At 35.6% G+C, this 17,548-nt stretch overlaps 1 protein-coding gene across 1 annotated transcript in view; it reads right to left on the bottom strand.

Annotated features, from left to right (window-relative positions):
* The window catches only part of Kcnu1 (potassium calcium-activated channel subfamily U member 1), a 163,824-nt gene extending 148,584 nt beyond the window's left edge, over positions 1-15,240 (bottom strand). Inside the window, exons 1-2 of the mRNA XM_077792717.1 lie at positions 15,046-15,240; positions 12,383-12,502 (exon numbers count right to left, since the gene is read on the bottom strand). Coding sequence (XP_077648843.1) covers positions 12,383-12,502; positions 15,046-15,240 — 315 coding nt within the window. The remainder of the gene's footprint in view (positions 1-12,382; positions 12,503-15,045) is intronic.
* Positions 15,241-17,548: the final 2,308 nt, after the last annotated feature.

Genomic DNA, 17,548 nt, shown 5'->3' with positions numbered 1-17,548 from the left:
AGGAAAATCTATCTATTCAGAGGAGAAACCAAATCACATTAAATACCAAAAATAAATTAAAATGGCTGGGAATACAAATCATGTGCCAATAATAACCCTGAATGGTCTAAATTCACCAATCAAGACATAGACTAGCAGATTGGATTAAAAAAAGAAAAGAAAAGAAAAGACCCAATAATATTCTTCCTCCAAGAGAAACATCTCATAGATATAAAGACATTCACAGACTGAAGGTGAAGAGTTGGGAAAAATCATACCACACAATTGGACTGTGGAAGCAAGCAAGGGTTTCCATCCTCATACCAAATAAAGTACACTTCAAAGTAAAGTCAATCAAAAAGGACAAAGAAGGACACTCCATACTGCTCAAGGGAACCATACCCCAATAAGACTTAACAATGATAAATATATACAACCCAAACAATGGAGTGGATATGTTCATCAAATAAACTCTTCTCAAGTTCCTCAAGTTTAAGAGTCAAATAGACCACAACACATAATTTTGGGTGATTTTAATATACCTTTTTCATCACTAGATAGATCTCCCCCACAAAAACTGAATAAACTATAGAACTCAATAATACAATCAATAACTTAGACTTAACTGACATATATAGAATATTCCAGCCTTCAACGAGATAATATATTTTCTTCTCAGCAGCACATGGATCCTTCTCTAAAACAGAACATATACTATGCTACAAAGCAACTCTTAGCAAATATAAAAAAGGAGAGATACTACCCTGCATTCTATCAGATCACAATGGAATGAAATTAGAAATCAATTATGAAATAAGAAATAAAATCCACTCCCACACCTGGAGACTAAATAATATACTACTGAATGAACAATGGGTTAGAGAAGACATCAAGGAGGAGATGAAAAGAGTTTTTAGAGGTGAATGAGAACACAGATACAACATTTCAAAATCTCTGGGACACTATGAAAGTAGTTCTAAGAGGAAAGTTCATTGCATGGAGTTCATTCCTTAAAAGAAGAAAAAGTCAACAAATAAATGACTTAACACTACATCTCAAAGCCCTAGAAAAAGAAAAACAAATCAACATCAAAAGCATCAGAAGACAGAAATAATCCAAATCAGAGTTGAAATCAATGAAATTGAAACAAAAGAAACAATTTAAAAAACTGACAGAACAAAAAGTTGGTTCTTTGAAAAAATAAATAAAATTGACAGACTCTTAGCCATGCTAATGAAGAGAAGGAGAGAGAAAACTCAAATCATTAACATACGTGATGAAAAAGGAAATATCACAACAGACACTACAGTAATACAGAAGATAATTAGAAATTGTTTTAAAAACCTATACTCCAATAAAATAGAAAATATCAAAGGCATTGAAAAATTTCTAGAGTCATATAATTTTCCCAAATTTAATCAGGATAATATACAGAATTTAAACAGATGAATTTCAAGTGACAAAATAGTAGACACCATCAAAAGTCTACCAACCAAGAAAAGCTCAGGACTGAATGGATACACAGCCGAGTTCTACAAGACCTTTAAAGAAGAACTAATACCAACACTCTCCAATTTATTTCAGGAAACAGAAAAAGAGGAAGCACTTCCAAACTCATTCTATGAGGCCAATATCACTCTGATTTCAAAACCAGGCAAAGACACATCAAAAAAGAAAACTTCAGACCAATAACTCTAATGAACATAGATGCAAAAATCTCAATGAAATTCTGGCAAATCAAATACAAAAACATATCAAAAAGATCATGCACCACAATCAAGTGGGATTCATCCCAGGGATGCAAGGTTGTCTCAACATATGAAATCAATAAATGTAATTCATCACATCAATAGACTTAACAATAAGAATCATATGATCTTCTCTCTTTTTAATTGCTTTTATTTTTTAAATACATGACAGCAGAATGCATCACAATTCTTATTACACATATGGACCACAATTTTTCATATCTCAGTTTGTATATAAAGTATGTTCACACCAATTCATGTCTTCACACATGTACTTTGGATAGTGATGTCCATCACATTCCACCATCATTGCTAAGCCCCTGCTCTCTCCCTTCCCCTGGCACCCCTCTGCCCTATCTAGAGTTTGTCTATTCCTCCTATGTTCCTGGCTCCCTACCCCATATGAGTCAGTCACCTGATATCAGATAAAACATTCGCCATTTTTTTTTTTGGATTGGGTAACTTCACTTAAAATTATCTTCTCCAATTGCATCCATTTACCTGCAAATGCCATGATTTTATTCTCTTTTATTGCTGAGTAATATTCCATTGTGTATATATGCCACCAAAAAACCAAATAAACTAATTAATAAATGGGCCAAGGACATGAACAGACACTTCTCAGAAGAGGTTATTCAATCAATCAACAATTATATGAAAAAAATGTTCATCATCTCTAGCAAATTAGAGAAATGCATATCAAAACTACTCTAAGACACCATATCACTTCAGTCAGAATGGCAGCCATTATAAAGACAAACAAAGCAAGGATGTGGGGAAAAGGGACACCCATACATTGCTGTTGGGAATGCAAATTGGTGCAGACAATATGGAAAGCAGTATGGAGATTCCTTGGAAAACTTGGAATGGAACCACCATTTGACTCAGCTATCCCTGTCCTCAGATTATACCCAAAGGACTTAAAAACAGAATAAACAGCATATTACAGGGACACAGCCACATCAATGTTTATAGCAGCACAATTAACAATAGCTAAACTGAGGAGCCAACCTAGATGCTCTTCCGTAGATGAATGGATTAAAAAATGTGGCATATATACACAATGATCATCTCAATAGACCCAGAAAAGGCATCTGACAAAATACAGCACCCCTTTATGTTTAAAACACTAGAAAAACTTGGGATAACATAAACTTATTTCAACATCATAAAGGCTATCTATGCTAAGCCCTAGGCCAACACCATTCTAAATGGAGAAAAATTTAAGGCATTTCCTCTAAAAACTAGAACAAGACATGGATGCTCTCTTTCATCACTTCTATTTAATATAGTTCTTAAAACACTGGCCAGAGCAATTAGACAGATGAAAGAAATTAAAGGAACACACATAGGAAAAGAAGAACTCAATTTGTCACTATTTGCTAAGGATATGATTCTATACCTGGAAGACCCTAAAAGTTCCATAAGAAAACTCCTAGAACTAGCAAATGAATTCACCAAAGTTGCAAGATATAAAATCAATACTCACAAATCAAAGGCATTTCTGTATATCAGAGACAAATCCTCAGAAAGGGAAATGAGGAAAACTACCCAATTCTTAATAGCCTAAAAAAATTATTGGGAATCAACTTAACAAAAGAAGTGAAAGATCTATATAATGAAAGTTACAGAACCATAAAGAAAGAAATCAAAGAAGACATTAGAAGATGGAAAGATCTACCTTGCTCTTGGATAGGCAAAATTAATATTATCAAAATGACCATACTACCAAAAGCACTATACAGATTTAATGCAATTCCAATCAAAATCCCAATGACATTCTTTATAGAAATAGAAAAAGCAATTATGAAATTCATCTGGAAAAATAAGAGACCCAGAAAAGCTAAAACAATCCTTAGCAGAAAGAGTGAAGCAGGTGGCATCACTATACCAGACTTTAAACTATACTACAGAGCAATAGTAACAAAAACAGCATGGTATTGGCACCTTGGTATACCAATGGTACAGAATAGAGGACACATAGACTAACTGACAAAATTACAATTATCTTATATTAGATAAAGTTGCCAAAAACATGCATTGGAGAAAAAATAGCCTCTTCAACAAATGTTGCTGGGAAAACTGGAAATCTATATGCAACAAAATGAAATTAAACCCCTAGCTTTCACCATGCACAAAACTCAACTCAAAATCAATCAAGGACTTAGGAATACAATCAGAGACCCTGAATCTAATAGAAGAAAAAGTAGGCCCTAATCTCCATCATGTGGGATTAGCCCCAAACTTCCTTAATAAGACTCCTTTGGCACAAGAATTAAAATCAAGAATCAATACATAGGATAGACTCAAACTAAAAAGATCTTTGAGGTGAATAGAGAGCCTACATCTTGGGAGCAAATCTTTACCCCTCAAACATCAGATAGAGCACTAATAATTAGGACATATAAAGAACTCAAAAAGCTAAACACCAAAAAACAAATAACCCAATCAATAAATGGGCCACGGACCTGAAGAGACACTTCTCAGAAGATGACATACAATTAATTAACAAATACATTATAAAGTGTTCATCATCATTAGCAATTAGAGAAATGCAAATCAAAACTACTCTAAGATACCATCTTACTCCAGTCAGAATTGCAGCTATTATGAAGACAAATAACAACAAGTGTTGGCAAGGATGTGGGGAAAAAGGTACACTCATACACTGCTGGTGGAACTGCAAATTGGTACAGCCAATATGGAAAGCATTATGGACATTTCTTGAATAATTGGGAATGATCCCACAATTTGACCCAGGTATCCCTCTCCTTGGTCTATACCCAAAGGACTTAAAAACAGCATACTACAGGGACACAGCCATATCAATGTTTATAGCAGCACAATTCACAATAGCTAAACTGTAGAACCAACCTAGATGCCCTTCAATAAATGAATGGATAACAAAATGCGGCATATATACACAATGGAATTTTACTCAGCAATAAAAGAGAATAAAATCATGGCATTTGCAAGTAAATGGATGGAGTTAGAGAAGATAATGTTAAGTGAAGTTAGACAATCCCAAAAAACCAATTGTCAAATGTTTTCTTTGATATAAGGAGGCTGATTCATAGTGAGATAGAGAACAGGAGCATGGGAGGAATAGACAAACTCTAGATAGGGCAGAGGGGTTGGAAGGGAGGGGAGGGGGCATGGGGTTATTACTGATGGTAGAATGTGATGATAATTATTATCCAAAGGACAAGATATGAATTGGTGTGAATATACTGTGTATACAACCAGAGATATGAAAAATTGTGCTCTATAAGTGTAATTAGAATTATAATGCATTCTGCTGCCACATATAAATAAAAAAATTTAAAAAAGAATTTCTTATAAATTTCACAAAGTGGAAATCATGCAAGTAATGTCATCTCTGGACGATAAATTTCTACCGAAGTAGAAAGAATAACCACCCTACTTCCAATAAAAGCCCCTCTTGTGGAAAATGAAGACCTACTACAATGTTCCTCTAAAGTGATCATGAATCAAAGAAGAAATCAAAATTAAATTTAACACAACTTTAAAGATGAACCAGGCACTAATAAAAGTAACAACTTTTTTTTTGTCAAAGTCTACAGTCAAAGAAATACTCCGAGGAAATATTCTAATAAATCAAACAAAACTCAAGAATCTGGGGAAATTTGGTCATCTGGAATGGTTGTCTCCCGGGGAGGAGACTACACCAGGATGGTGGGGCTGGTCACTAGACATGCGTAGTGCTGTCCTGTATCTTCTGGCCTAAGTCATATTAGGTAGAGACAAAATGGTCTTTAATACTGGAATACCCAGTTGATGAGTCTACCACAACAAGCCTCTGGTGGAGCTGACAGAGGAGAAGGATGAGTTTAGGAAGAGGGTTCAGAAGAGAACTCAGCAAACCTGTTCCAGTGATGACATGGAGCTCTGTGTTTGAAGATCCAGTGGCTGTGTGGTATAAATATGTATATAGAATTGATGCATAAAACTATTTTTAAAAAGAGATTCATGAAATATATAAACCTGCAGGGAAGTTAAATGAAATCAAAAGGTATCATTATGGCACATCAAGTGAGAAGAAGAAAGGTATGAATTAGAGAAGAAAGAGAGATGTTTCTTTCTAACTAAAGGTGGAGTATGATCTACTGTGAAGTTAAGGAGCCCTTCAAAGACACTTTATGTTCATTGTTTCCTTTTCCTTGGAAAATGTCCTGTAGAGTTAAAAATCAAAACTTTTATTTAAAACTAATATAGCTAAATAATTTATTGTGCAAAACTATAAATTGTTGAAAATGAGATTCTATTAATAATTGCATCAGGAGAACCAAAGAAATCCCAAATTTATGATCATCGTGGTTATAATATACAACATCATGTTGATTTGGTAATTACTATTTAATATCTCCAACAAATAATAATCCAATGCAGAAATGCAGGTACATGTTTGAAATCTCTAGGCAGCCTAAGAAACTAAAAGAAAATCAAAATTTCCTGATATCTGTGTTTAAATATTATTTCATAAATTTCTTCTGGATTGATTTTTCATTACAATTGTTATTAAGAGAGTTGATCAAAGCAATAAAGGTATTATTAAAAACTGATAAAATTTTATAGAAAAATCCAACCACAAGATGGATTTTTAAAAATTAATATATGCACAGAGGAATATTACTTATTTCTAGAATGAGACAGGGTTCAGCATCAATATTAGTCTTTTTATATTTATAGATGTCAACACTGAGATAGCTTGATGATGTAAATATCAATAATAATCACTACCTATATACACTAGTTGTATATTTTCACACTTATGAATTCATATAAATATTATAATATGTTAACTCATCCTCATATATTAACTAACTTCTTCATAAAATTCTATAGATAACATTTTCATCCTCATGTTATAATTTCTACTTATCAAAAGGAGGTAATGATGATAGCTCTCTTTTATAAAATGCACTATTAAAAGGGTTTGGGAAAAAAGAACTGGCATGAGGGTTATTCAGATAGATGGATTTTAGGAAATAACAGCTAAGAAAGTTGGAGAACACCTGCACCTGCCCACATCCATCGACATCTGCTGATGACCTGTCTTCCTTCCCCTTCCTCAGGGAAGTATGTATCCTTGTTTAAAGATACAGTATCCATGAACTAGCTTGAATTCAGATCTGATTTAACCTTCACTGGCACAACTAGGCTTACTCTCTACAAGGTTTGCCTCAAGGAGTAAAATATTTTATTACTTGGATGTTTATAGTTTTATAAATATAACTTAAGGGAGGAGTTGAGTTGTCTTAAGTGGACTACACCCCTAAAGAAAATGTTACGGAGCATTTTTAGATGTGAAGAAACTCAAGGCAGTGGTTGCTTCTTGGTTTGGGGTGAGGAAGCTCTTATAATGTATCCTTTGTACTTGTTGAATATGGTACTATGTTCATATAAATACAACAGTGCAGCTATCCACAAAATCAGTTCATAAAAATTTTACTTCACCAAGTTAGTGTAAGCATGGTGGAACATTTCCTATCAGTCTTTTCTTTACATATATGACAAAGATCTCTAAACTAGAGCACAATCTTATGCCATTCACCAAAATAAATCCTTGATGCTTGGTGGTATCTATTCAGACTATAGAATAATGAATAGAAATCTACAAAAAATATAGGTAAAGAGACAACTCGTCTCAAGTTGGTGGACAGGCTTATCTTATTTTAAAACACACAGTGTCCGTGAAGAACATAGTAAGAGACTGATCTTTTCCCATGTTTCATGCTTGTTTGTTTGCTTGTTTGTTTTTCTCTGTAGAAGGAAAATCAGTAAAAAATGGCAAAATAATCTTTATTTGACCCACTTTCCAGCATCATTTTAGAACTATTCTCATTTCTGAATGAGTTGTGCTGCTCCATTGGTGCTAGTTCTCCTGTGTGTTAGGGTTAACAACTGGAGCTGCGGCTGCTGCTCAGGCCTATTCATCTACTGAGAGGATTACACATTCACAGAAAAGATTATGCATCTGCATAAAGGACTTAAGGCAGAATACAAAGACACAGAATCCCAGATTACCTGAAAAAAATAGGATTCAGAGGAGACAGAAAAACAGCATAGAGGCACTAAATGATGCGAGAATTACGATAAAAATGGATATACTTGCCCAAAATAAGACATAATGACATAATTTCGATTCCAAATTTTCTAGCCAAAAATGAAAGAGAAGCATAGTCATCTACACAACTAATGACAACCAAAAAAAAAAAAAAAGGAAGACAATAATTGTCTAAGAATAGGAGAACAGGGCCATATATAGAATTAAATTCAGAAGAAAATTTCTTCCACAAGTCATGGTTATAAAAATATGCTTTGTGATGCACCATCACTTCAAGCCCATAGATCCTCTACAGCTAATTGATGTCTTGTCCTGTTCTCTTCTAGAAGGTCTCAAGGAGACATCTGTTTGGAAGAGAATTTTCATTTTCTTTTCTTTTCATTTGTCGGATGTCTCCTTCTTGTTCAATTTTTCCTTATTTTTTTTCTTTCTTCCTTCACCCCCACTTCCCCTCTACCTCCTTCCTTTTGTTCTTCTTCCTTGAGTAGTAACCCATGTGTCCTCTCTTAAAGTATTAAGGGGATTTGTCTGTAGATTTTTTTATTTGCTATTTTTGGTGGTTTTGATAGAAACACTGTGCTTTCTTCATTGAAAAAGAAAACGGGGCACTTTATTTTATTTTCTTCGTTCAGGAATTGTTTAATTAGTATTAGAGATTTCCACTCAAAAAATGGGTTGGGCTAGACCTTGAAGCCATCAGTTTCCCACAGGAGGGAGAGGAGAGGTGCATAATGGTGATCATTAGAGGTCTTTGACAACTCTACTTTAAAAAAAAAAAAAAAATTGGTCTAAGTTTCTTTTCTTTATGGACAGTTTTGAGAATTTACATTGTTATGGGGAATCATCCAGTTTTTAAACTTAATTGCATATATGTGTGTGTGTGTGTGTGTGTGTGTGTGTATCTTTTAATTTCCATGTTATTTGTATTTATTTTCTCACTTTAATGTCTTAATTCAAGTATTTGTAAATTTTCCCCTGATTATACTAATGATTTTCTAAATTTTGTTCACTTGTAATGTCAGCTGTTTTATAGCTTATTAATTTCTATATTTTTAATTTATTCTTCTTGAATTTAATCTGTTTTCATTATTTTTTTAGTTTAATGCTTAATTCACTTATTTTAATTATTTTATATTTAGCAAAATAACTTTTACATGTTATGAATTTAACTCAGAACAACTTCCAATTTATACTACAGGGGCAAGTGATATCTAATAGTTTCCTTGCCTTTACTCTCTAAATATTCTGTAATTTTTCAAAAGTCATTTAAACAGGCTTTTAACTGTTAGGTCTTTGATATCTTACTTTCTTTGGATATATTTAATTGCACGGTGTACAGTGATATTGTCTGCTTATACTTTTTAAAAAATATGTTATTTAGTGATAGATGAACACAATGCCTTTATTTTATGTATTTATTTTTATGTGGTGCCGACGATTGAACCCAGTGCCTCACATGTGCAAGGCAAGAACTCTGCCACTGAGCCACAATCCCAGTCCCTGCTTCTACCTTTTAAGGTTTATAGTTATCATTGTTACATATGCCAAAAGTCTACAAATGAAGCATAAACATTTGTAAACGTAATCTTTCTTTTCAGAGCATGGATATTAATCATTTCAATAAACTGACATTAATTAAGCTACTTTAGTCTTTATATTTATAATGATTATTATTTGATTTAGTATGTTCTAATATGAAATAAGTGAACTAAAATCTAATACTACCAATGTGATTTTTTAATATTACACTTTTCATCTTTGTATTTTTACTTATGTATTATTTTGAAGTTATATTCTTGGTATGATAATATTCATAATGTCATATGTTGGTCTTTACAAGGACTACATGTTGAGCTCCTCCCCAAAAAGATAGGTTGAGGTTCTAGTTCTAGGACCTCAGAATATGATTTTGTTTGGAATTAGGGTTTTTGCAGATGCACTCAAGTTAAATGAGGTCACACCATGGGTTCTAATCCAACGTGACTTGTGATCTCATACAAGGGGAAAGTTTGGACACAGGTAAATAGACAGACAGACAGACAGACACACACACACACACACACGCACATACATACACACACAGGGACAACACCATGTGAACATAAAGGCAGAGGGAAAGGTGATGTGTTTTCATGCTGAAGAGTCTTAAGATTTCCAGCACATTTCCAGAAGACAGAATACAGGCATGGAGAAAAGCATGGAGCATTCTCCCTTGCAGCTTCACAGGCAAACAACACTGTCAATGCCTTGATCTGGGACTTCTAGCCAGCAGAACTATGAGACAATACATTGTTGTTGTTTTTAAGCCATTGTTGATGGTACTTTGTTAAGTGAGTGAGTTCTAGAAAATGAATATGAGTTACTTGGCATGCTTTTTTTTTTTTTGCTGTGAATTTAACTTACATGATATCAAAAATTTTCTAATTTCTATTGTCATTTGCCAGTATACCTTCCATGATTTCTTTGTTTTCAGCCTTTAGTGCCTCTTTAATTTAAAAACATGATCAGATCATGTCAACCCATTCATGCTATAAGATCCTAGATGGCTTCCCTTACATTAGTATACAATGGTTCCTTTTGAGAACTTTGTCTCCTTCCTGTGAAGCACAAGCCCTTGAACTATTCTCCAGTCTCTTTTTAGACCTTACTGTCTCCCACCTTCCATGGTCTCTAAGACTATGAAACTTCTTTTGGTACTTGTGGTAACCTGAGCTCTTTGCTTCCACAAGTTTGTTTCCTTTATCTGCAATCCTGTTCCCTTCACTCTTCAATTGCATTAGCCTACTAGTTCTTCATGTTTCAGCTCAAATTTTGCCTTTACAGAGATTTCTTCTCTTATCCCTCTATCTAATGGGATCTATCTCCTTAACAAGCACAACTTGCAAACTCATCATTCATAATACTATGGATTAGCATCTGAATTTATTGATTTAGGTATGTATTTATCTCCTCTACCACCACCAGAATTAAGTTCAAGTCTCTTGCCCACAGTTTTTATCATGTCTAGAGTACTGACCTAGCATGTGGTTGACTATTTGTTTAAAAAAGTAAGGGAATTTCTATGAAAACAGAGAAAAGACAAATAGAAGGAAGGAAGGAAATCTAAAATCCATTTCATTCTCTTCTCATTCTTTCCTAAACATTGACTTGGAACCTCTAATAAACTCAATTATGCCTTTTGAGATAGAGTATTTATTCTAATCTAACATTTATTCCATTTCTTCTGGTGTTCCAACTAGATCATCATTAGATGTTACAGGTTGAAAGGACATTTTCCCCATCATTACAGGAATTTCTACTGGTGCACAATCAATGATAAGTTCTTTCTCACCTTCCCCCATATGCAATGCTCCTATGGTGAGTGTTATAAGATGTCTTCTGCTTCCCTCTAGTGCCCTTTAATGTGTTCTTCCCAGTATTATACATACTCACATAGTCAAATACGACTTAAACAGTTGAAGAGATCCTAACCAAGAAATCCTTGATGTAATCAAAGAGAATCGCAAAATCCTCCGCAACAGGTCATACCCACAGGGATTTCAGGAAAAGAAACTGAAACTTTAGAAGACAGAAGAAAGGGAGGCACACTCCCGGATGATCACCATTTCATGCAGCTTTAATGAAAGCACTTTTACTTATATACTTCCAAGCAAACTTTAGCAGTTGATTATACCTGAATTAGCAACACCAACTAGAAAAGAGCCATGTTTTTGCTAATTATAAAGAACAAAGTATGATCTTTAGATCATGTGAACCTACTTCCACTATATCACCATCTGATGGCAGCACATCCCAGATCATAGAAGGAATTTCCTTGTTATTGCTTTAGAACAAACTGTACCGTTGAAATCATGATCACTGCAATGTTTGTTGATAGGGCATCTGCTATTCCCAGACCATGGGAAACACACATTTTCATGACACAGTCTTTTCTCAGGGTGTTCACAGTGCACTAGGGGAGAAAGGCATGTGTCTAGATAATTTTAATAACAGTGTCCAGTGGATTTAACAGAGGCTAGAGGAGGGGCTTTTAGACTGATGTGGGGATAAGGTATGATTCCCTGAGGATACAATGCCTAAACTAAGTTGTAATATGTTCAAGTTACTGAAATTACAATGAGAAGTAAAGCAGTGGAAACCATGGAGAGGCAAAAACAGCTAGTTTGTGTAATGAAGAAAAGAGAAAGAGGTCTGTTGGAAGAAGGGGAAAGTAGGTGTACATTTTAGGCTAGATTAGTGCACCAAATGTCAATTTTGAAAATATATTCACCCATCTACTAATGAAGAGAATAAAATCCACACAACCTTTGCCCTAATTTATAGCTTTCTTTCTTGTAAACATCTAGCAATACTATAAAACCTAATGCCCAGTATTATATTCAGTACAGAGATAAGTAAAGCACAAGAATGGATAGAAAGTGGTAGACACAGGGAGGTGGGGGTGGGGAGGTAGATAAAACCACTGGAATAGTAGATGCTTACTTGGGTGAAAAAATTGCACATACTGAGCCTTAATCATATCTGTGGCTTAAGTCCTTTAGCCAGTTAACACTGAGAACATACTTACCAGCACTTGCCCCACAAAGGTCTGTGCTGAAAGCAACATTTCTATACGATCACGGAATACTCCATAAAAATAAAGCCTTCTTAAAGTACTGCTGTGAAAGCTACCTGATGAGAGGAAATCCTATAAACAAGAGAAAGAAATCAACAGAGTGAGATGTAACTCAGAGAATGCTATCTGCCTTATTTCTGTTGATGAAGGCTCTTATCATGGTATCAGCCAGAGATCACTCTTCCTTGCCCAACCCAGAGAACATCAAAGATGCTTATCCAGTATCTCATAGAATGTATCTTACTGAGTTTGTCTCTCTGAATTTTCTGCACAGCTTTGTTTGTTCGGAATTCTGCAGTCTTTCTGCTTGCCTTTCTTGCCTATTCTGAGCCCCAGACCCTCCAAACTGACATGGCTGTCATGTTCAGAACTGGGAGCAGCAAGCTGCTTTCTGCTCCAGGAATGAGTGTTTTTACATATTTCCATCAAAATACACAGATGAAAGAAAAATTTATAAAGGATATACAGTGATATTTAAGTGATTACTCAAATATCTGATTTTTTTTTTAAACAACAAGGAGGGTGGAGAGTTGCAAAAATGTTTTGTTGCCTTTGCTTTCTTACCTGGTATCATATTCTCCCCAATTCACCATCTTTCCTTACATCTGCAGAACACCCCTACTTATTGTATTTGAAATGTTATCATAACAGGATGTTGTAGAGTAGGTATGATTAAATCAATTTTGCATTGCTAAAGAAACCAGGTTACAGAAGAATGAAATAATTTGCTCAAGAGCAGTGTCCATGTCTGTTAACAGAGTCTAGAACAGTCAGAGAGAGGGATGCTGAATAATAAGGGCAGCCACAAGCTGACCGAGTCCTTTGGATTTTCTGAAAAGCTCATTTTACATGGAGCTAGGGTTTCAAGATCATTCAGTTTTTATACTTATATTTTCTGAACGGTATGTAGGGAAGCCTCATTAAAAGAGTCTGATGGAGTAGACATCCTGATCAATGGTTTTGTCCTTAAATACATGTGACTCAGAATGTGCATTCCTGAGATGTTGTCTGAGAATAGATTTTATCAAAAATACTTAATATGGCGTTAATATGGAATACTCATTTGAATTTCATCTTAAAACTGGAGGCACCATCTGTGGAAAAAAGTTGGCTCCAAGATATAATTGAATCATACTTATGGAGGTAGTAAATCCTTGAGAATGGGAAAATTATAACTCTCCAAATAATTTTTAAAAGAAATTTTCACAGTAACAAGATTTGTGACATTTTTGCATTTGGCCAACATTTCCTAAGGCTTATTTAAATATAACAAATTATCGAGAAGAGACTCAAACTTTCTCAAACATTGTCCTTAAATTTGAAAGCAGAACCTGTAGTATTCTGGCTGCTTACACCCAGGTTCTTAACATTTTGTAACACTTGTTTAATATTTGAAATTAAAAGATATACCTGGACTGAATTATACCCAAAGTTGGAGATAAAAAATATAATAAATATGAACTGACAAATATGTTCATGTTTTCACAATTACATAAAAATGAATCTAAAGGAGAAGAAAAAATACTTCCTGTACCAAGACTCAGGAGATTTTAAAATTCTACAAATTCTGTTGCATAGTTTTCAAAAAATAAATATCTGGAGGCAGATTCGCCATGTCTATTTACACCTAAGTCAGTATCTCAGAATTCTTTCCCATATTTTTGTGCCACTGCTTAAATTCTTTAATGTAGAAATAATTATTACTAGCATGAATTCAGCTATAAAATTTATAAATTTCAACATTGGTTACATTTTATAGAAACCTAAATTGCATATTACCCATAACTTTTAAAATTTACTGCATAATTGTACATTATATTATTTTATATTGCTCTTTCATGTTAAATGTTTTAAATAAATTTTCTATATTAATTATGAAGCACAGGTAATATGTATTCTATTATATGAATTACTATAAACTGTTGGGAGAACAAAATTTGAGAGACAAACTGGAAAGAAAACTACACAGGGCATGGTAAAACACTTTGCCTTTGACGTTTAGTTATAGAACAGTCATGAGGCAGCATTGAGAGCTTTATTTCAAACTCTTAAGCAATGCCTCCTCTTATTAAGGTGTCCTTTTTTCTTATCATCATCATTCGCCAGCTGTTATTCCACAACACCAACACTTGCAAAGCTGACTTGGGTATAAAAACTGTCTGTGTTTGTGGCTGATGTAGGTGTACTGTGTTGGCATCATACATGAGAGACAGCATACTCATGTGGGCACATAAGCGTGGATGATTTACTAAAGTGAGGGTGACATTGATATCTTGTTCCTTTTTGCCTTCCTGTGCCCTGTGGTACCTAAAACAATTGTCTTTTTAAGATTATAAGTAGAGTACAGACATTATAGTTATGGACATTTTTTTTTGTCAGAATAGTGACCTCAGTTTCCAGAACTGACATTCATCATCAGAAACAGAAGACACTGTTTCCCCCCAAGGTGAGTGGGTGAAAACAGGTCTACAAGCTTTGGAATGGTGGCCTGGGGTCCTATCTCCCTAAGATTAGCCTGATAATTTGAGTGAAGCCTAAATTGTTTGCTCGACACAAACACATGTCAAACCTATCACTAATCTTCCTACAGAGGGGTCCCAAATAAGGAAACTGACCAAGACAAATCCGGTTCCCTGGAAGTTTCCCCCTTTTTTTATGATTCTCCAGAGAAATCTGCACAGGAATAAAATGATGAGTCCACTGAAGAAGGTCACAAAGGAGGAGAGGATAAACGCTGCCTGGACCTCAGATGTGCAGGTCGTTTTCCCAAAGTCTTCCCCATTTTCCTCTTGTAGCTTAGCTTGATACATCAGGAGACGGAATGGTCGGGTTATTCTGTGATGTCATGGTGGCATGGTAACCGTTCCAGGAAGTAGAGTTCATGGTATTACAGCATCTGAATGCCGCATGACGACCAATGAGGAGTTCCGGGGGAAAGGACTCCATCCACCATGCTACCATGCTGCAGGCTTCAAGTTGGTCATCACCTGGGGACTGCTAGGACCTCACCACATTGGTAGTCAGAAGATGAGGTCGCTAGATCTGATGGTTACATTCATTCTCTCTGACCTCAAGGGAACCACATCCTCTGGGACCATGATCCTACTGATTTGGTAGCTAGCTAACTGTTTGGCTTATTTCATCAAACAATCCCCAAACAACTTTTTGGGTGAAATAACATTCAACCCATATGCATGTGGATGAGTTGGTTCTATATTGGACAGCAGGCCACACCCTCAATCATATCAGACGAACAGAGGAGGAAAGCTTCAAATTTTTATCATTTTAAAAAGTTGTAGATATGTAGGATACATTGTTCTATATATCCAGTGTGTAACACAAAGAATAATTAATAATATTTTAGTATATTCCAAATTTTTGCTAAAATAGTGGATGCTAGGTGCACTGGCCACATGCAAAGGTGAGATGTGATTTTAATTTGACTATAATAACCATTTCATTAGGTATGCATGTTATCAGCACATTATGCTGTTTTCATTGAATAAATATAATTTTGAGAAAACAAGATGCCTTCAAACTGAAATAATTTTTTTAAATTTTCCTTTGAATGAGATAAGTCTATCATACAGCACTGTAAAGAGCAGTTTTAGTAGTGCAACCATTGTTTGGTTACTACTTCAGCCTGTAGATTGGGTTTCCTTATCCCTTCTTTTGGAGACCCTCCTCTTTCTTGCTTTTATTCTTACACTGTCAGAAAAATGATTGGCCCATCAGAAGTAAAATTCAAAATGGGAGAAATTCATTGTATCCAGGTGTTTTCAGAGGTATGAGAAATATCCTACCTTACAGTGTGCACAGGTGGCAGTTGAAATATCAGTCTGATGGAGGGCCTGGTTTGCACCAGTCACCAGGAAGAGGACCCGACAGGAGCAGACGAGACATAGGGGAAATCATGTGATCCCTGGGAGCCCACCATGACTTTGCTCTGGGGAAGGCTATTCTCTGAAGAGAGCAGGAGCAATTCCTAGAACTGCTGCCAGTCATACTTCCTTCCTTGACACTTGCATTTTCACAGCATCTTGTCATTGAGCTAGGGTGAGATTATGATGAACTCTGGTCTAGCAGTTAGAAGTCCTGAACTCAAGCCTGGGTCCTTCGGCTGAGCTCATGTGTAATGTCTACCAAATCACTTTAATTTTCACGGTCTGATTTGATGTCAAGGACAATACCTACTTGATATAATCATTGTCAAGATTCAAAAACATAGCATGAACATATTTTGAAAAGCATAAAACAAAGAATAACAACAACAAAAAATGCCAGTATCATGTCAGTTCCTTTTCTTAGTAGCACTGATTACAAAGGAAGGAAGAGATGACAAAGGAAGAGAGTGAGAGGCAGAGAAGAAGGAAGGGAGGAAGAAATCATTTGTTCCTTAGACATGCATGAACTCTCTCCTCTCTCCTCCTCCTCCTCCTCCTCCTGTCTTTCTCTCTCCCCAGCCTCTCTCTCTCTCTTTCACACACACACACACACACACACACACACACACACACACACACACACACGCTTGTAGTTATTCAGACAACAAGATCAGAGTTTCCAAGTCAAAATTTACCCATATCCCTGAGTCTGCTTTCTCTTAGGTAATGATTAAGCTATCACCACCAATGTATTTTCCCATTTTCTTGATTTCTGCCACTCAATATTTACAAAGTATTTCAGTCCTCTCGAAGGTATTTCTGGCATCTTTTTCCTTTTCCCCATTTGATTCAGTTCAAACACCTAGGTGGTTTGTTTCTCTAATAATCTGCTACCGACATAATAACATCATTAGCTTCAGCACCGGAGACTAAAAGCATGCAGGTGGTTTCAAAGTAAGTGATCTTCTAACTCACTGAACCTAAGGTGACCCAGTCTCCAGTTCTCCAGAAGGGGCCTAGGCTCCGTGCCCTGGGAATGCCCTCAGTCCTGACGTAACTGAGATGGCTGGTCACCCTGCACTCCAGGAATCTCCAGCTGCTTGGTGTTCCTGCCACACCACCTCCTCCTGGCCAAGAGAACATAGAAACAGTTTTCTTCTTCAGACTTTTGCAGCATACTGTCTCTGTCCCCTCTGCCTAGGACACCTGTGGCTCTCGAGGCAGCCTGGTGGCA

Source organism: Urocitellus parryii, chromosome 14 (genome assembly GCF_045843805.1).
Source record: "Urocitellus parryii isolate mUroPar1 chromosome 14, mUroPar1.hap1, whole genome shotgun sequence".
Lineage (NCBI taxonomy): Eukaryota > Metazoa > Chordata > Mammalia > Rodentia > Sciuridae > Urocitellus > Urocitellus parryii.
This window is presented reverse-complemented; position numbering and strand designations above follow the sequence as displayed.